A 21,574-nucleotide genomic window follows, 5' to 3' on the forward strand; every position below is an offset into this window, starting at 1 on the left:
CACCTGGCCCCACCCCCACATATTTACACACACCCACACACACCCACACACACATACACACTAAGAAAGAATGTCTATAATTTTCTAAGCCCCTTAATCTTTTTTAAATGTTGGTGGGAATATTTTGCACGAACAGCGCCCCAGCCTTTTCCAACGTGAGAAAATTCGCAACGTGTATGATTCATTCAGATTGTACATGGGTTTTTTTCTTCATGAGAACAAAAGGAGACGGTCGGCGCTCCGATGCTTTTGCACAATTAATCAACCACCTGAATAAGTTGTGACGTTTATATTTACTTAGAGATTCACAAGGGTAAACATTTGATGTGGTTGCAAAAACAAAATTCCACAAACGAAGTCATATTAGCATGATTTTATTGCAAATGCATTTTTTATTTACACTATACATGATAGAAAATACTACAACAAATGGTTAGCTTTGATATTCCGCTGTTTGTTTCGTTTTTGCGTTTGTTTTTTTCTTATAAGTTATGTGTCAAATGATGAAAACATCAGTCTTTTGTCAACTTACATGAAAAAGCAACCAGGCACCCACGGCCTCTTTTCGTGGTTTTCTTGTCACATAATAATGGCAATCTAGGTGAGATAGGCCAAGTTATGTTCATCAATGTTATCGCATTATTCTCAATAATTCATACTGAATTATCATGTCATACAAAATTAACAAATTCATATAGGCGTCGATCCTTCTTCAGTATCTGATGAACAAATATGTACGTTCATATTATCATTAAACCGTTGCAGAGGATACATTTGGATTCAGAAAATATTTGGGGCAACTGCCCCCTCCCCCTCTCCCTACCTTCGACGCCCCTATCAATAATCTTTAGAATGAAGTATAACTGCTCTATACAACTACGTGTCTTTGGCTAGCAGCATATAAACTCATATGTTGACTATACTTCTATTGAGCACCACTATGCAGTAATATTACAAATGGTCTAATTTGAAATTGCCTGACAGTGATTCAGCTTCTAACAATTTATATTTTCATAGGCATTTATCTGCTTTCGGTCAATCTCAAAGCAAACCTGCTTTTCTAATTCTCTATTTTCTTTCTAAGCAACCTAGCTAGCTGCTTTCAAATGAAATGCTTCCATATTGAACAAAGATACATATTGTTTGGTAAACACTTGAGGAAACTCTCATTCTTTGTTACTCGCCACCTATATAAGGGGTGCCCCCCCCCCCCCAATCAATAAAAAAAGAAGAAGAAGAAATGTAGCAAAATCTTATCTGGTAGCATCTCAAAAATTACTCAACCAACCTCACACATATACGTCGTAAGTAATGTCATTGTATTACCTTCTAAACCAAATGCAAATGTTAATAGGATTTGAGAGAAAATCACAAAGTTGGAACAGTCTTGCCCTCTCTAATGTTAAATGATTATTTCAAATGTTATTTACATATATACATAAATATACTGCCGTAATCTTTCTCCAAGTTTGATGGATACATCCAATAATAAATATCACTTAAACCTAAACAGTATTCAAAACATTGTTATATAACTTGCATGTATAGCCCTCCATTGGAACACAGATGGCAAGAACAAAAAAGGGTCTCCAGATTTTCAAGTATGCCAGCAATGGTGGAATTTGGTTGCCGACTCATACAGGTTCCGAAAACTTTCCAAAGAGCAATTATGTCCATCAGATCGCGAGGCTTTACGAAAACAGAGTGATCCTGATCCACAGCTGGAATACCACACAAAATCTAGCCTAAGCGATGGACGACGTTTTGTTGCTACGTAACATACCAGCAGACTAACGTTAAAGAAGCTAGTATCTGTTGGGACCCTATCCCTCAGTCATATACCGCCACACTGACTCCACACCGACTTCACACCGACTCCACGCCGACTCCACGCCGACTCCACGCCGACTCCACGCCGACTTCACGACGACTTCACGACGACTTCACACCAACTCCAACCAGCCCGATTCTTAGTTACTCGCTGCAATGTCTGTATATACCGCACTGTATGTCCTATACCCATTCCGTTGGTATGGCATGGGGGTAATATATTGATTTAGAAATGTCTCATTTGTTCATTTGTTGGTCCTGACGTTTCAATGCGAGACATTTTCAAGTCGTAGGTTCCTGGTCTCGGAGATCCCATGCCGCTGCTGCAATGGCGGGGGACTCGTCTCGACTTTGTACCTTTTACAGACACAAAAGAAAAAGGGGAAATAAAATTGCAACAACGTAACATAAAGTTACACTGGTAGTGATCAAAATGGGCAAGTTCTAGCTGCTGTGTCCCATACGTTCCAGACCACATATTATAACATTCTTCTTTATTTGATTGAATTTAATAATTAGCGTCCGCTGATTCGGACCAAACAAAAAAGGTCTTGACACACTAAGTGTCAATTTATGTTCACAGCTCCTTGGTTATGCATAGATGGGACATTGAATTCTCCCAATACCTTGGACTTCCCTGATACACAGTTAAATATATTCCTTCAAGATGTTTGAGATATTGTGTCCCGATAACAGCTACATTCTATAAAAGAGCAATCCTTTCCACCAGATATTGCTTCTCAGATGTAAATTTCTCTACAAGATCACGAAAAGGATGGATAGTTGATAGAAAAAACCTCACCTTTACCCTTAATCTTGCATTATTTACTTACATTATCTTAAAGAGAATGATGAAAAGAACGATGAAGATGAGGGCACCAATGACAGACAATGCGATGATCAACGCATCCGAGACTAGGGTAAAAAAATAGAGCAAGATATTAAAACATAATGTATTGGAATGTAACATCCATCAGATACAAAATGTATTATATGGCGACAATAGTTATTTTCAAAACCATAGCTTATCATGTATGTGAAAACCCTCACGCATAGTAGAAATATTCTTACTTACATACCACGGATTATTTGAGGTATGGTGTTTATACATTTATTGTTGATTTGTTCTTGTGTTGTACTTTTTACAGCACTCTGCACCATGATGTCGTAAAAACTACATGTACACAACAAACAAATCAATTCCACTCCCATCACTGACGCTATTACCACCATCAAAATCACCATCTTCATCAGTATTTTGTCATCAACATCACCATCACAATTTGCATTATCACCGTAAACATAAAGTTTACTATGTCGAGGAAAATTATGACATCGACTTAGCAAGAAATGGGGTCGGTTTAATTTTCTTTCTTTTTCATAAAGATGGTCAATTATGACATATACTTACAATATAAAGATGGTAGCGGGCCTTTTGGGTTGTCCGGTGAACCTGTTGGGATATTCCCAAAGGGAATAATAAGCAAAGTATTAGAATATAATAGAAAACGAAACGTATATATTTGCTTAGTTGACAATTGAGGTATCACCTTGGACTTAGGAAGTAGATGGAATTATGGTATATTATGTACGTTCTAACCATGTGAAGATATCAATTATTATTATAATTTAAAGGCCTCATTGTGTTATGGTCCTGCTTGATATATTATAGTGTACACAGTAACTGTTCACTTTGTCAAAACAATTAAATTCTTCAAAATCCTCTCCGGCCGCTGATATATTTTGCAGGGGTGTCGGTAAAGGTGCAACTCCCCCTTTCCAATCTGCTTTTTTAATTTGAAATTGTCGTACCTCCGTCGGCAGATGTTTACAAACCAGAGGTGGGAAATCTTCATCAGACGGTACACCACTGTCTCCAGCAACCAACCTCCCGAAATTCAAAATGGTCTCACAATAAGTACACAAACGGGGAATAAAAATCAAGTCAAGGTTAAGCGTTATGATAATCATTATTCTTTTAGAATATATACTTACTGTTGTTATACATCTTTTGTCCGTAGCATATGGGTATGAGTATTATTGAAGCAATGAGGGAAGGCATCCCCCAAAGTTTTTTGGAATGCATCATCTGAAAACGATTGGAAGACAGAAAAAAATATATGCATGAGAAATTAAAAGATGTACGACACAAATGTTGTCAAGGGTGATGTTGGCGATAATGATGATAATGATGATGACCCATAACAATCTCATTTTATTTCTATTAAAACAACTCAATGGCAGATGAATAGCGGGTTCAGAGAATATTAACTATACAAAGTCATAACAGCTATTGATCCACTTTAGTGATGGTTCTGTGGTAGAACAGTGGACTCTATTGAAGGGGAGGGTTTCGGGTTCGAATCAAATCGGTGCGCTTTCTACTGACAAGGCTTCATATATTATTTTTCCCCAAAATATTATTATGATTGGAAATGACCACGTTTACAATGTATAGATGGAAATAGAGTATAATCCCGTCCGTCATACGAAGAAACATCACTTGTGAATTAACTTGACAATAATGTACAATCCTACATCGTAATTCGATTTAAATCAACTGCGCGTTACAACATAACGAGAACAAAAGCAGAAATGGCAGAAATAACGTGTACTCAGTCATATTGAAAGATATTCAAAAGACGCCTCAACCTTTGTAAGCCTATTTGCGTATACAATTACAGTATCTAAAGGTTTCCAGAAATAGGTGAAGTTTCTTAAGATGTTTATTGAGGATATACTCCTAATTGTGTAATTTCACTCTATGTTAGTCAATGTCACGTATCATTTATTTCCATTATAACGTCGTTTCTGTAAATCTTTAATTGCTTGTAATATCACATGTCAAAATGTAATGGTGTTTTTATGGACGAACAAAATGATTTCACTCAATTTAATTGAATTGAGAGAGGACACTGTAGGGGTGCAGCACCATCAAGAAAACGAAAAGAGAGAAAAGAGGAATCTAAAAATATCTTCAAGGTTAATATTCGAATAAGAATCAACCACAGTATAGCATGAAATGGATAGTTCATTTTTTGAACAATGGTTCATTGTTTAGAATAGACACTATGAAAATAGTCTTTTGTATCAAGTTGATTTGGGTCCTTGTCACTTAAAAAAAAAACGTAAAGAAAATCGCATGACGCATTTCTGTTTCCCATGTTTTTGTTATGAGTGTGGGTGTGTATGTGTGTGTGTGTGTTGTACAATGATGCCGTTACGTACCAAACTAAAAACATGAAATACAGAGCGTACATAAAATCGTTATTGTGACAAAATGAAATGTGGGGGCGTTCATCCTACAGGATGCATAACCACAAAAAAAAATAGAAAATTGTTTCATGATTTAGGGATCCTCATATTGAAAGGAGAGAGATTGAGGAAGTGAGGGAAAGGGGAGAGAAAGAGGGAGAAAGGAAAGAACTGAGATAAAGAAAGAGAGGAGAGCGACAATACCAACAGGTTTTCAAATATGATAATTGCAACTCTATATCGCATCAGTTTTGTTTCAGAATCAATACTGCATTCCAGAATATTATTTTCATTTAAAGAATTTTTTTTTTGGTAAGGCTAAGGTTTTATGGATAAGACTTACGTTAAAGTTCCAGTGATATTTTTGTCCACAACAACCTATTATACATTACACGTCTTTTCATAAAATAGCCTCGTGTCCTGAGCAATGTCAAAATTGATGTTTTGAAATTACCTATACAGGGAAGTGAACGCGTAGCATGAAGGTCTAGTTTAATATACATAGTCAACAACAAACTTACGCAATAGAAAAGAAATTCACCGACTTCGATTCGAATAACAAATATTTACCGGTAGGTTTATAAGCACTAGTACGTGGGATCCATAGTCCTTCTGTGGTTCTGTATCACCTACTCATTTACGTTAAAAAATCATGACTGTATGGCAGACGTTCTGGTTCCTACGAATGCTTATTTAACTTCAGTCCAAGATACACTTATTCCCAAACCCATCCAACTTTGACCGAATTCTGGACCAGATTAATGTCGCAGGAACATAAATCGTCTGTTAGGAGTCACATTAAGCAAGAAGGGTATTAACTCCAATCTTTTAACATTATAGTTAAAGCTCTTCTGGGGTACAGGGGAAGTGACGCCCTTTCCCTCCGATCGAACGGCAGAAATATTTTTTAAAGAGGAAAAGGTGAGATTAAGAGAGGGACAGGTGAACAAAATACAGGACCCCCTCTCAAACCATCTGCCCTTCTAGATTCAAATCTCGTCCATCGAGTAGGACTAGCGCCCCCACCCATAATGAAAATGCCCCCCCCCCCCCCTCATTGAATTGATCCATTATGTTTCACCACTAATAACCACCCTTATGACGTAGAAAACAGATTTTCAGACGTGCATGAATGAAACAATGAATCATACCGAAATAAAACACGGTTCACTATTTTGACTTTATAGTACTAGGCAATGGCAAATTTTAATGAAGAGCAATGTGGGGGGGGGGGGGGGGGGGGGGGGCTACTGACAGATTTCCGAATAATAAAAATGCCACCACTCTCACGTTACTAGCTGTAATTAGTAGGTTAGTGAATCGAAGTCAATATACATAGAAATGCACGAACATTCTTAAGACTTGCTTTTCCTTTCCGATATACCCCCAACCCTCTGTGACATCAATTAATTAAGGCTCTCAAAAAGATGGGTCATTCACTGAACTATCACAGTAAGCCGAGATGCTTTGCTGAGGGAAATACCCGGATACGCCACCAGTAGGCCCCGTAGTAGGGTTTTTTCTGCTTCACAATACCAAGGGCAATGATGGGCTTGATGTAGTTCTATAATGTTGCTATATTCGTTTGAATTCTGTTTCTTACCGTCTGGAATCCTGTCATCATCAGCTAAGCCTATACTCTCACACGTCCATGAATCAAAGAATGGGTCCCTTCTTTTGTTGAGCTAAAATATACCAGTCCAACGAGAGAGAGGATGAAGATTGAAGTTAGATCCCCAAAACTGCCTCAGCAACGGAGGAAAAAAGAAGAACGCGATGCTTGTAGATTGTTCACTGTTCAGACCATAACCATGGCTGTATATGCCTGTCGAATGTATTCAGATGAGCACTCATAGAACTGTGACTTTTTCTTGTCAATACAGCGGTTGTTTATGTTACCAGCTATCAAAATTATTCTATTATTCTTGTCAATCTGTGCCACCCTCGCCAGAATACCAGTCAGGCGTGTATTCGTATACTGCCTTGATATGAATACTCCTTTTACAGGTTCACACAACAGAAACTGAGCTCTTTTATGTCTATTGTAGTCGAGCCGACCTTGTATTTATTGCCAGCCTCGGTATTATGCACCACTATCGCTGTTGCAAATAGTCAGGTAATTGACTAGTTTCACTGACAATTCAGGCTTTAGTTTTCTCCCTTTGTGCCTCTATAGATTATGGTGATTATGGTTATAGTGAAATACACCTCTTTTGAGTTAGTCGTCATTTAGTTTCGTAATTCGAAGGTTTGGATATGAATGGACAACAGGGAAACGAATATCATTAATTTTCCAGCCGTTGCTTGTTTGCGTTATTTCCTTTGAACTATATACACTTCAGTTAAAAGAGCAATATTCGATCGATACTTCCTCTTTGGATAACCTTTGGCCCTCCTAAGTTGTAGAACTATTTAGTTTTGCTGTTGTTGTTGTTGTTTATATATATATATATATATATATAAAGAGAGAGATATAGGAGTTGGAAGGTTACAGTTGAGCACTGTCAGAAATTGCAGTTTCACTAAACTTGCTTATATATATATATATATATATATATATATATATATATATATATATATATATGTTTAATGTCTCATTGTGCCGTTTTCAGGATTGTGTTTGTTATGTTGCGATGCTCTCGTTGAAGAGAGAAAAAAATCCATCATAAATGATGAAAGAGATCCATTACCTTTGTAACGGATAGACGCGGTATCAAATTTCTTCAATGAAGAGGGTACCGCAATGTCGCTGCTGTTGAATTTGACTAAAACATAACTATTATAAAGAGAAAGTCGAGGTGTCGAACGAAATAGAAGGGGCGCGCGTCCCAAGTACCCCATTTTGGATCAAGTATTCGAATAGAGAACAACATGGCAGGCTTGGCAGCATTATAATTTTGTACGAAGTCACTCCTTAAATACATCCTATCCCCTTTGTATTTGTAATATTAAGTTAATCTTTACATTAATGTTTGATATTCTTTTACTTTTACTGTTTTTCATATGTTGCCTTGCATGTTGTTGTTCTTCCTAATTATGTTGTGTTTTATTTTTTTGCGTATTCATTATAATGTTGTTATTTTGTATTATAATCTGTAATATCCTTTACATCATTTTGCTTTCATGTATCACTATGTTTCAACTTCTATGTGACAATCCGGGTGATATATTTATGTAGTTGTGTTTGGAAATAATCCAAAGTTGTTGATTTAGTTTCGGTAAATGAAATTTGAATATGGATTGAGAAAGAAGAGGTGAGTGATGGGGGATAAATGGAAGAGAGAGATGGGGAGAGCATGAGAGGAATATATCGAGGGACGTGCTACGCGAGCGCCAACAAATTAACCGGATCCGGATGCAGCCTCAAAGATCAAAATGGCGACTTCCACGGATCAAGATCCAACGTCAACAGGTCGCAAAGGGGAAGGTGTTATTCTCCAAAGTGGCATCCCGCGGCAATCAAATGATGACATTGTATTCAAGGGAAAAGAAACGAAGAAAGGCAATCCTGAAGCCCCTAAGAAAGAGGTTAAAGATCGAAAAGAAGTGCCTGGAAATAGGAAACGGAGAGGTAAAGATCTGTGAAATTTTACTGCTCAGCCCCATACATATATTTGGAGCTAGGGGAGTCGGGCTAACTCGGCCCACGGGACTACTCGGCCCAGCTGGAAAAACTGGGCCGAGATGTCCCGACCTGATTAATCGATCGAGAGATACCAATGTGTATATGTTTGTGCTCTTTGTGACTTAATAATGCCCTTTCCAACCAAAATCTTTAATGGAATTGTGTTAAATGATACCAATGAAGACAATTTATAACTTATCTTTAGGTAAAATGACAAAAAAAAATGACATTTCGGACAATTTACTCACAGCTCGCAATCCGCATTGCCGTACGTACATAAAATGTGCGTTGTATCTACTCGGACCACTGAAATTCGAGCAGTGTTTTTGTCGGTAAATCACTGCAAAAATATCATTTTTATCTCGTATGAAGGTCTATTCTTTATTCCTGACACAGATTTCATTATTGAGAAGTCGAATATAGTACATTTTAGACGAGATGGTTGATGTTTGTTCACATTCTTTCGTCCTGGCCGTAAATTAGCAGACTACTGCCTAGTGCTACCGCAGCAGCTCAGCTCAGTGTGCAGCTAGCCGTACAGCGCCGCCGGCCGGGTCGGCGGGGGAATTCACTGACTCGTGCCGGGCCGCTGCACTGCATTGCATGATTGTACTGCCCAATTTGATCGAGTGATGTGTGAGTATAACTAATCAAACTAGATCTATATCTACTGTATTATCATTATTCATTCCGAGTAGAATATCCAATTTGATTTAGTGAGTAAACTAGACCTAGATCTAGTCTATATCTATACACCATTATCATATACTAGATTAGTCATTCAGAGTAGAATATTCGATTAATGAAGGAATGGAATTTTTCTTCTTCATAATCAGATAATCATATTTTACTCCTAAAAGTTAAAGACTTGATAAATAGCTAGATCTCTCGTAAGGGCCTAGCCTAGTACTGTAAGAGAAGTGAGCTGAAGAATCGCCTTCTTTTTTTTATTTTGGAGGGGCAGGCGCGTAGCCAGGGAGGGGGGGGGGGGCAGTGGGGGCGGTCGCCCCCCCCCCCCCAAAAAAAAAGGAAGAGGACGTAGGAAGAAAAAGGATTAAGAGTCGAGAACGGTACAATGAGTCGTCTTCTTTCTCTAATTATTTAATGAAACATCAAAGCTTTCGCGCTTTGCGCGGGAAGGGGGGACGGAACTGAATTCAGATTTAAGGATAAATAGTCGAGAACGGTACAACGAATCAGGGTCCAGACAACTCGCCACAAAGACAACTCGCCCCAAGACAACCCGCCCCAAGACAACCCGCCACCATACCCTGGACATCCCGCCACAATACCCTGGACAACCCGCCACAATACCCTGGACAACTCGCCACAGCCTTTTCGGACAACTCGCCACACTTTTTCCCATCATGATTTCTAGATCTAAAATGAAATGAAATTGTCATTTTTCATGATTTTCGTGCTTTTATAAACACAGTCATTACAAAGAATAAAGTTGATTTCCCTTGTAACAATAATATATATTGAAATGAAATTGTCATTTTTTATGATTTTCGTGCTTTTAAAAACACAGTCATTACAAAGAATAAAGTTGATTTCCCTTGTAACAATAATATACTTTTGATCTAGAGGTCTATAACAGCTGCATTTTTCTGTCCCAGAATTTTTTTAATGGTAGGATACTGGAAGCACTGGCGTACTGATGGGGGGGGGGGGGGGGGGGGGTGGGCAGTTGACCCGCGAAATAAAATTGGAATGTGGTTTATTTCTAGATTTTCTGGGTTAGTTTTGTCAGAGGCGGCATTCTTGGTTGGGGGGGGGGGGGACACTGTGCCCCCACTTTTCCAGGTTCCCCTAAAGTGCCCCCTTATCCTTTGTACATGTCCTTTTCCCTTCTGATAATTTTTAATGGTAGGAATTCATGGAAGGATAGGCCTACTGGAAGCACTGGCGTACTGACGGGGAAGGGGGCAGTTGACCCGCGAAATAAAATTGAAATTTGGTTTATTTCTAGATTTTCTGGGTTAGTTTCGCACTTTTGCCCACAGTCAGAGGCGGCATTCTTGGTTGGGGGGGGGGGGCACTGTGCCTCCACTTTTTTAGGTTCCCCTAAAGTGCCTCCTTATCATTTTGTACATGTCCTTTTCCCTTCTGATAAGTGCCTACTTTTCTTTCTCAGATGTTTTAATTATAATGTTACTCATAATTACATAAAAGAACTTTTCAGTCTTCATTAAATTGTCTTTAATATTCGTCATGTAATTTTTCAAATGGGACCTTCTACTTTTAGCTCGCTTGCTCGAAAATCGATATTCAGTCCATCACACCAAATTGCGAAGTACGTTGCTTAAACAATAATGTTGTTCCACGTAAAGAAATAAACAAATATTGATGTCATTCGTGGTAATGTATTCACAATCTTGACGAAGGCGTAGGCCTTTATACAAATATCTAAAAATGGTTTTTATTATTGTTGATGTGTCCCTTTGTAGGTGCCCCTTTTTCAGAAATCCAGCCATTCTTGCGATCATAGGCGCCAGAAGTAGGGGCAGGGGACTCGCCCTCCTCCCAACGAAAAAGTGTGTGTGTGTGTGGGGGGGGGGGGTGGGGGTCAAAACGAATTTCCACTCCCCCCCCCAAAAAAAAAAAAAAAAAAAAACAACAAAACAGATAAAGCAGTATAATTTATTACTATTTAGTAACCAAAAAGAACATACAAAAATAATAAAACTTAAATTGAATCAATTTAAAATGATATTCCATTCAAAGAATTAAATTTCATAATTAAATTTCAATTTACATGACATGGGGTGGAGATGATGAGAGGGATGGAGATGATGAGAGGGATGGAGACAATGTGAGAGATGGAGATGATGAGAGGGATTGGTGAGGGATGGACTTGATGAGAGGGATGGAGACAATGTGAGAGATGGAGATGATGAGAGGGATTGGTGAGGGATGGACTTGATGAGAGGGATGGACATGATGAGAGGGATGGACATGATGAGAGGGAAAGAGACAATGTGAGGGATGGAGATGATGAGAGGGATGGAGACGATCAGATCATCAGAGGGATGGAGACAATGGGAGGGATGGAGATGATGAGAGGGATTGGTGAGGGATGGAGGTGATGAGAGGGAAGGAGACAATGTTGATGATGTAAGGGATGAAGACGCTGTTGATGAGAGGGATTGGTGAGGAATTGAGACGGTGTGAGGAATGAAGATGATGAGATGGATGGAGATGATGAGAGGGATGGAGACGGTGTGAGGGATGGAGACGTTGTGAGGGATGGAGACAGTGTGAGAGATGAAGATGATGGAAGGGATGGAGATGGTGACAAGATGGTGAGAGGGATGGAGACGTCTCCATCCCTCTAATCATCAATATCGTCTTCATCCCTTACATCATCAAAATTGTCTCCATCCCTCTCATCATCTCAATTCTCCATCCCTCACATCGTCTCCATCCCTCTCCTCATCTCCATCCCTCTCATCATCTCCATCCCTCACATTGTCTCCATCCCTTTCATTATCAATATCCTCTCCATTCCTCTCATCATCTCCATCCCTCACCAATCCCTAGCTCTCATCATCTCCATCCCTTACATCATCAACATTGTCTCCATTATGTATTATGCCACGTTGTGGAAATGCAATTTTATTTTTGTATTCATTATTTATTTATAGTATGTACATATTTACAGGTACACAAGATCAGATATAAATTTGTTAACCCCCAGCCCCCCCCCCCAAAAAAAATAAAATTGTAACATGCCTTGTGTTGTGGTATTGGTACGTATTATTTCATATGCAATTTACAAGGCAAAACAAAATCTAAATAAATAAAGTTAAAACAATTAAACAAAAATGAGGACATGTTTGAAAAACACACATAATAGCAATAAACATTATTTGTTTACGACTCCAAGATACAAATTCCAACAATATGACGTCAAGCTGACTCAAAATAACAAATGATAAGCAGGTGTAATCGTGTATTAATTTTATGCCACATTGTGGTAATGCAATTTTGTTTTTTTATTTATTATTTATTTATAGTATGTACATATTTACAGGTACACAAGATCAGATATAAATCTGTTAACCCCAGCCCCCCCCCAAAAAAAAAAAATTGTAACATGCAGAAACCAGTACAGATGACACGCCACACCATTCCTTGTGATGAGGTATAGGTACGTATTATTTCATATATGCAAGTTACAAGGCAAAAAAAAAACCTAAATAAATAAACAAAGTTAAAACAATTAAATAAAAATGAGGACATGTTTGAAAAAAAGATTAAAAAGGGCACTTATTCAAGATTATTTCAAGATTTATGAGAATGGAAAATGGACACTTATTGCAAAGGAAAATGGGAACATGCTGAAGGAAAAGGGGCACGTGTCAAAAATAAAAAAGGGCACTCGTCAGAGGTGAAATGGGGGAAGGGGCACTTTTACTAAGTAATAGGGGCACTTGTCAAAGGAAAAGGGGCACTTCTTACAAAATTAAAGGGGCACTTTTCCTATGTAATAGGGGCACTTGTCAAAGGAAAAGGGGCACTTGTCAAAGGAAAAGGGGCACTTCTTACAAAATTAAAGGGGCACTTTTCCTATGTAAAAAGGGGCACTTTTGGGGTATCTGAAAAAGTGGGGGGGCACTGACCCCACCCCCGGGAGGGCCGCCTCTGCCCCTGCCCCTCCATGCACCGGCACGTCATTGCAATATCATGTCTTAATTGCTTTGCTTTGTATATATCTCTTTGATTCCCAGAAAAAGGGAACAAAAAGGAGATTTTTTGGTTTGTTTGGGGGGGGGGGGGTGGTGGGGGCTGCATTAGTTATACTAAAAACTTGAAGCCAATACCTTCTTTTCGTAGAATTTTTTTGAAGCAGCCCCCTCCAAAAAAATAAGAAGGCGATTCTTCAGCTCACTGAAGAATCTGCTTAGAGTACTAGGCTAGGCCCTTACGTTAGATCTAGCTATTTGTCAAGTCTCTAACTTTTAGGAGTAAAATATGATTATCTGATTATGAAAAAAGAAAAATTCCATTCCTTCATTAATCGGATATTTTACTCCGAGTCTGAATGACTAATCTAGAATAGGTCTATGATAATGATGTAGCTACAGTAGATATAGATCTAGGTCTAGTTTACTCACTAAATCAAATTGGATATTCTACTCGGAATGAATAATGATAATACAGTAGATATAGATCTAGTTTGATTAGTTATACTCACATCACTCGATCAAATTGGGCAGTACAATCATGCAATGCAGTGCAGCGGCCCGGCACGAGTCAGTGAATTCCCCCGCCGACCCGGCCGGCGGCGCTGTACGGCTAGCTGCACACTGAGCTGAGCTGCTGCGGTAGCACTAGGCAGTAGTCTGCTAATTTACGGCCAGGACAAAAGAATGTGAACAAACATCAACCATCTCGTCTAAAATGTACTATATTCGACTTCTCAATAATGAAATCTGTGTCAGGAATAAAAAATAGACCTTCATATGAGATAAAAATGATATTTTTGCAGTGATTTACCGACAAAAACACTGCTCGAATTTCAGTGGTCCGAGTAGATACAACGCACATTTAATGTACGTGCGGCAATGCAGATTGCGAGCTGTGAGTAAATTGTCCGAAATGTCATTTTTTTTGTCATTTTACCTAAAGATAAGTCATAGATTGTCTTCATTAGAATCATTTAACACAATTCCATTAAAGATTTAGGTTGGAAAGGGCATTATTAAGTCACAAAGAGCACAAACATATACACATTGGTATCTCTCGATCGATTAATCAGGTCGGGACATCTCGGCCCAGTTTTTCCAGCTGGGCCGAGTAGTCCCGTGGGCCGAGTTAGCCCGGATTCATATATTTTTGTGTAACATGTGGGACCTGTATTGTTGTTTACGTGTTCATGCTTTGTATTTGTAGCACGAAGAACTGTGTCTGTGAGCGCTGTACAGTGAGTTAACACGCTCCCATTGGCCGATCCACTCGAGTGGCTTGGAATTTAAGTGAGAGAGGGCCTACTTAAACTAGTTAAGCGCAACTGTCTTAAGTTCAATGGCAATGACGTCAATAACAAATAGATCTACGGAATAGGGCCTAATATTATTACGTCACACCAAGGAGATTTCTACATGTCATGTCATGTGACGCACTTCACACATAACTGACGCTCACATGAAATTGCACACACCTAAGATAGAAAATTCAACGTACATTTCAGAATATATTTCCAGTTTGTACCTTAATCAAATATGACTAAAATGAGAATTGTTCAAACTTTAAAAATAGTTATGTACCCTGTATAAAAAGCTGTACGACTATAACCTTTGTTTCAGGATGCTGAAAAAATTGTAACAAATAGAGGAGTTGACAGAAATATCATAATTTTGGTATCGATTCAAACAGAAAATCGTAAGCTTTCTCCTCGCACCAATATCTTACAACATTGAGTGAATGGAAGCCAGCGATGACCAATAAGAAGGGCCCTTGTCGGCGCCAATTTAGTAAAATGAGGCCGCAATTCGCTGAGATCGGATGAACGTTCTGCGCATGCGCTAAATGTAAGCTATTGAAGTTCTATGTGTGTAGGAGTGGTTGTCACGTCACTCCACTTGTTAAATTATCATTCATATTGTTTGATAATCAGTAAAGTTCAAGTTGAATTTTGTTTATTCATTTCATTTTCATAAAAAACACAGCAAATGCAAATAAACATAGAAGTATATGCATACAAAGAATGTTCAGTCAATACAATAGTTTCAAATGAAATAGGAGAACAAAGGAAAAGCCCATGATGGCCTTGTATAAAAAAGTTCCCTGAATATTATAATTTATATTATATAGTCTGAAAATTAATTCAATGTTGTGATGTTATTGTCTAGACTCTACTCTATTTGTTTGTGATACATGCAGAAGTAAGTGATGCATCTTGCCATTTGGCATTAGTAACCGCGTGCTAAAAATTATAAACTTTAACTTTTAGTTATGAGTTTTGGCACCCAATCTGCACAAATGGGAGTAGTGGGAGTAAAGATTTTTGGTGGAGCACTTACTTTTGAATATGACGCTTTAAATGGACAAATTACCATAAGGGCACCATGTAAATAGTTCAATACAAAATTAAAGTGAAAGAAATTCAACTCACCAATGGTGGTGTGGTAAACATCATTAAAAATCAGATCTTTGATATTCACTGGGATATAGTTTTAAGGCGGTGCTTCATTATCAGATTATCATTGTGTATATTTCTGGGGTGCCGCAAGTGCTGAATCTTCTTTTGTTCTCGATACTAAAAGTTGGTCGTCAATAAGATGGTCCATGTCTCAGTCACTATCTCACCGTGTTGCCCAGATGCGCACACATACAAACTGTGCGATACAGACATTAAACAGTAGACATAATTTGTTTGAACTATGAAGAAAGAAAAATAATCAAATGTACATGTAATGGGCCCTCCAACCAAAGGTCACCTTTATTCAGATTATCATTATGATTTAGAAGTAGCTGAATTTTGTTATTCAAAATACATTGTAGATACAGTGTAACAGCACTTTAGAAGACTGCACTGTGGGATTCAACAGAATCTAATTCTATATTGAGATAAAGGAATTTTTTTTTCTTTCTTTTTTGTCTGTGGTGAGCTGCAAGTTAAAGTGTAAAAGTATTGGTAATACAACAATACTACGAACCAATCACCAGATACATGTATCTGTCTATGCTGTAATTTTGTGCTTTCAGTTTGGTTCATATTACAGCGTGCTGTAATCAAACCCCTTTCATGTATCACTACCTCAATAGTGTTGTACACTGCTGTCCTCGATTCCTCATCCAGTGCACAATGTCATAATATCATGACAGAGTGCGTAAAAGCTCCCCTTTAAAGGTACTATGTCCCATTTGCAGCCAATTAACATCAAATTCTGTAAAACTTTGCAGAAATTATGAATATGTCATGTATACTGTCCAATCTGTGAAATTTAAATGTTACCAGTGTCCTAATATTCAAATTATGCAAGGAAACCTGTTTACTCTCTAGATTTCACTGTCAGATAGACAGACACTATTGAGTGACTGACTGACTTTTTTTTTTCTTTGGAAATAACATACAGAAAATGAGCTGAAAAGGGTAACTGAGCATTTCTCCTCATCAATAACCCACTTCTTGTAATGGCCAAAGTTTAACTGATTGAATCTTTGCGCAGCACAAAACGTACGACCATGCGGTAAAAGGGTCTAAAAATCAGACTATTACTTAGGTAATTGCAATCACTTAAGTCAATTCGACAACTACATGTAGTGGTCATTATTTTCCCCCAAAAAAATCCATTTCCAATTCCAAGCCCTTTTGTTTTGAGGGAAGTTCTTAATTAGTATCATCATTTTGGGGGCCTGCAAATGGGACATACATGTACATGTAGTACCTTTAAGTCAAGATCCTACCTGTACATTTGTACTTTGTGTCCTTGATAAGTGTAGTGCACTGCATTTGGTCATGTATTTCAACATCACACAATGATGATATTGTATTCAAAGGGAATAAGTGAAATTTTACTAGAAAGATTATATAATACATACCTTGAATGCAGTGTTCAAAATGTCAACTCTTGTCTGGAATAGCATTAAAAACAGATGCTCTGAGAAGACTGAGATTGCTACAGAAATCTAAGCTCTAAATCATTTCAAAAAGTGAAAAAAATTCCAACCAAATGCCATTTTTCTTTGATGTCTAACTGTCTATGAGATAAAATGAAAATAGTTTAACAGTTTTTCATGCAATTAGATAAATGTTATTGTCTCAGTTCTGCACAACAAAAAATCATAGTACATAATATGTGTGAAAGAGATTGAAGCTTTATAGTGAATTACAATCTCTTCTTTGAACTAATAATTAGATCAAAAATGTGTATCATATTGTAATTACATTTAGTTGCTATTGGCTTGATGAATAGACCAGTATAGACCTCAGAGATAGCACAAATATGACCCCCAAATATCCACACATCTGTAAAGGGATAGTTGAGTTCTGTTGCAGAGGGCGCTACACAAAATAATTTTTTTGCGAGATAATGAAAAACTGAGTGTCAAATTTGAAAGAAAAGAAAATCGGTTCAGAGATGGCTGAAATATCCATAAATATAACCATTTCTAATATTTGTGTGCCACCAAAAATATTAGACCTTTATCTGCCCATGCCCGCACAAGATAGTATCTAGTAGAATGTACATGTACAAACTGGCTTATTGACATGAATGGAGAGGACAATGTAAGATGTGAAGTACCCCCTCTTTTGTTTCATCCAGCCAAGTTCATACTCCCTTGCTTAACTCTAGTTCTTTCTCTGTCTACTATCTATCTATCATCTAGTGTATTATTGTTTTGTCATTAGTATTGTCAGTAGTAGTAGTAGTAGTAGTAGTAGAAGCAATAGTTGTAGTAATTGTATAGTAGTAGTAGTAGTAGTAGTAGTAGTAGTAGCACATACATGTATGTACATGTAGTAGAGATTTGTAGAGGTCATGGAAATTTACTTACTCATTACAATATGTATCTCTCCATCACGTACTCTCTCTCTCTCTCTCTCTCTCTCTCTCTATCCCTCCCTCTCTCTCTCCCCACTGTTCTATTTATCTATGATTCTTCCTTTGTTTAATCTTGATTCATTTACATGTACATGTACATGTACATTCTTCGGTTCTGCCCTATCTTTCTCTTTAATTTTCTACCCATTTCTTTCTGTTTCGCTGTATTTTATTCCTTCTTTTTTCTTTTCTCTCGTTTTTTTAAAATGTATATTTTTCCTCTCCATTTCCTAAATATGTACGGTATCCATTTTCATTCTTACTACCTCTCTCTCTCTTTGTCTCCCCCACCCCTCTCTCTATCTCTCCCCTCTTTCTCCCTCTCTCTCTCTCCCTCTCTCTATCTCTCTCTCCCCCTCTCTCTATCTCTATCTCTCTCCCTCTCTCTCTCTCTCTCCCTCTCTCTCTCCCCTCTCTCTCTCCCCCATCCTCTCTCTCCCCCATCCTCTCTCTCTCTCTCTCTCTCTCTCTCTCTATCTCTCCTTCTTCCCTCCATGCACTTTCTTGGGTTTTTATCCCTTTCTCTTAATTTCCACACACTACAAGTAAGGGTGTCCAGTATATTATACATGGTTTACACGTCATAAAATCCCTGTTAGGCCCCACAAGAAAGCTCACATTACTTGCAGGCAGATGCAGGGCATTGGGGAATTTCTATGAATAATGCAATTTTAGAGATTGCTTTACACTGCTGAATGTAAATGGTGATGTACATGTAACTAGAGATAACGATCACACATTTTCCTGCTATATCGTGCACACATTCAGTAGAAGATTTTTTTTTTAAAGATGGTCTGCTTTATTACCAAGAGGGCATAACTTAGCTCTTCTTGTTCTTCTTGTTCTTCTTCTTCTTCTTCTTCTTCTTCTTCTTCTTCTTCTTCTTCAGTTGCAGATGAGATCATTTTTAGTAAAGTCAAGAGTGGAATAATTTTTTTTTTTTTTTTTTTTTTTTTTTTTTTGGGGGGGGGGGTTGTGGGTTTAGAGGGAGATCAAAGGAGCATCGACTTTCTTGTTAGTGAAGGACAACCTTGAAAGCATAAAAGAGATAGAGGGGTAGCTTGACATATTTTTGAATGGGTAAAGATTATTCAAAGAAGGGGGTCTATCCATTATTTTATTTCCATATTATGGGAACCGTTTGAAGCAAACCGATCTGTCTTTAAAGCATTATAATTTCAAACACATCATGTGACTTCCCCCAATTCCATCAGAAATAAGTACTTATTGGTAATGCATGTAGTAAATGATCCAAAGCGTGGGATTTCCATTTGTGCCCATTCGCATATTTACAATGTACCGGTATGTTAGTTTCCTTTGCTAAGCTGTCAATTTTCATTTCATGTCATCCACCTTCATAATTATCTCTGTTGGTTCATGCGAAGCGATTGTGGTACAGTATTTGATATTCTGTTTAATAGCGTACAAGTGACTGTATGTGAATACTGCATGCTGATACTGCCTTCATTTATATTTCATTATATACACCTGTACCATTCTCTCTATCCACAGTCAGTGCTGATGGGAAATTAGCATTTGAATAAGTAATGATAGGGCTTTAAAGGTACTAGCACTGACTTCCAGCTATTTTGTAGTATGTGATTGAAGAACTAAAAGGTTTATATTTCATAAAATATTAGTTTATGCTCAAGTTTTTGATACTTGCAATCAAAAGGGAAAGTGCAGGCCTGCATCATATATTGTGAATGGCCAAATCTTACAGTAAAACCAATTTCATAAGAAATATTGAGCCGATTGAATAATTAGCCATTGTAAGTGAAGAAAATAAAAATTGTGGTATTTGCTTATTAAAGAAAACACATCCTATTTTCAGAAAAGCATTAGCCAGGAAAATAGCTTTTGTGGAACAAAATATAATTTTCATATTGCTTACTAAATTTAAAATATAATTTAAAGAAAATCATCGGCCGAGCAATTTACCTTTTGGCAGAAAAAAAAAATCATTCAGCATACTTACATGTAAAGGTAAAGACCAGTATTGAAAACGCCCCAATTTCAAAAAATGAAATGGAAGCTCCTATTACCAATCATGTGAAAGAATATGTTTTAACTAATACATGATGATAAAAATTTTGCCGGGAACTGCCTAATAATTGATATATTTGGTAAATTAGTTTATCTATTGTTATGTGAGAGATAAACGCACGTGTCGCGCATGTGTGCGTAGTCCCATATACATCTCTCTGTGTACAGTGCTTGTAACTTTACAAAGACTGGGCCAAATTTCTTATCATTTTGATGATTCCAGAACCTTGCAGTACACACTAATACTTATGCTAGATGATCAACCTTTTCTGATCGATTCCACAACGTTTCTTTCACAATGCAATGGCATGACCAGAACTGGTCTTTATCTGTATTAAAGCAAGTTGATAGTTAAAAGCAGTCGCATGACCAGTTTGCCATTGGGACTTCATAAATTGATTGCATTTTTTTCTCTTCAAGTATCCATTTTTTTCTAATTCTCAATGGTCTCAACTTGTCATTTAAGGTTTTTTATTTTTCATGATACAAAAGGAAACATGACTTTACAATCCCAAAGCTCCATATTTTGAAAATTGAAATAATGGAATGCTATAAAAATGATATATTTCCAGCCCTCTCTCTCCATCCTTCAAACTTCACAGCAAAGCGAACACTCTGTCCTCGTTAAAACAATTTATTAAATTTTGCTTTTCCACATGATACAAAAAGAAAGAGTGAGTTTAAAATTCTACAAGGGCATTTAAAACTCAAAGTAGTGAAATGCTGTTTAAAGTAGATTTCCAGGATTCTATTCGAGCTTTGAAATTCTCCACAAAGCTTACATTTTGCTCTTACTCGTATTCAACCCTTAGCAACTTGCCATTAATTTTTTCCTTTCGTTATGATGCAAAATAAACAAGGGTTAAGAATTATAAAAGCACATATGAAACTGAAAGTAGTGATATGCTATAGAAATAAGATACTCCCACGACTCTGTTAATCATTTGAAATTCTATCCAAAGCAGACAATGTGCACTCATTCATCCTCATTTTGCCTTCCCTATCATACATGGACAAAAGAAGAATGACTTTAGCATTCTAAAATAGTCCATGATGGAACTGAAAGTAGTGTAATGCTCTTGAAATTAACTAAATTTTAAGTATACTTTCTAATCTTTTGAACAGTTCTGCAATTCTCTTCAAAGATATTCTGCTCTCAGCCTCTCACCCTGTATTCTATAAAAGAATTAACAATTTAGTTTAAAATTATAAAGATTTATTATGAAACATAAAGTAGGAAAATGCTGAAACAGAAAATAACTAC

General features: G+C 37.4%; 2 protein-coding genes across 3 annotated transcripts in view; one reads left to right on the top strand and one right to left on the bottom strand.

The window, feature by feature from the left end:
- Positions 1 to 358: 358 nt before the first annotated feature.
- LOC115921750 lies at positions 359 to 7,307 on the bottom strand. Its single transcript, XM_030979825.1, has 5 exons — positions 6,689 to 7,307; positions 3,826 to 3,919; positions 3,242 to 3,283; positions 2,664 to 2,745; positions 359 to 2,187 (listed from the first exon to the last, which is right to left on the bottom strand). The coding sequence occupies exons 1-5, from the start codon at positions 6,707 to 6,709 to the stop codon at positions 2,097 to 2,099; spliced, it is 330 nt and encodes a 109-aa protein (XP_030835685.1). The 5' UTR covers positions 6,710 to 7,307; the 3' UTR covers positions 359 to 2,096.
- Positions 7,308 to 8,440: 1,133 nt separating this feature from the next.
- Positions 8,441 to 21,574, top strand: part of LOC591778 (RUN and FYVE domain-containing protein 2) — a 42,659-nt gene continuing 29,525 nt past the window's right edge. For both annotated transcript variants that reach the window (XM_030979826.1, XM_030979827.1), the window contains exon 1: positions 8,441 to 8,656. In XM_030979826.1, the coding sequence (XP_030835686.1) occupies positions 8,461 to 8,656 (196 nt within the window). In that variant the 5' untranslated portion in view covers positions 8,441 to 8,460. The remainder of the gene's footprint in view (positions 8,657 to 21,574) is intronic.

This window comes from Strongylocentrotus purpuratus, unplaced genomic scaffold (assembly GCF_000002235.5).
Source record: "Strongylocentrotus purpuratus isolate Spur 01 unplaced genomic scaffold, Spur_5.0 spur5_scaffold_10, whole genome shotgun sequence".
Taxonomy (NCBI): Eukaryota; Metazoa; Echinodermata; class Echinoidea; order Camarodonta; family Strongylocentrotidae; genus Strongylocentrotus; species Strongylocentrotus purpuratus.

Coding starts and splice junctions, on each gene's coding strand:
- LOC115921750 (XM_030979825.1), bottom strand. CDS start 6,709: ATGATGACAGGATTCCAGACG. Junction 3,920..6,688: donor TGATGACAGGATTCCAGACG/GTAAGAAACAGA, acceptor AATCGTTTTCAG/ATGATGCATTCCAAAAAACT. Junction 2,188..2,663: donor ATCATTCTCTTTAAGATAAT/GTAAGTAAATAA, acceptor TGTCTGTAAAAG/GTACAAAGTCGAGACGAGTC.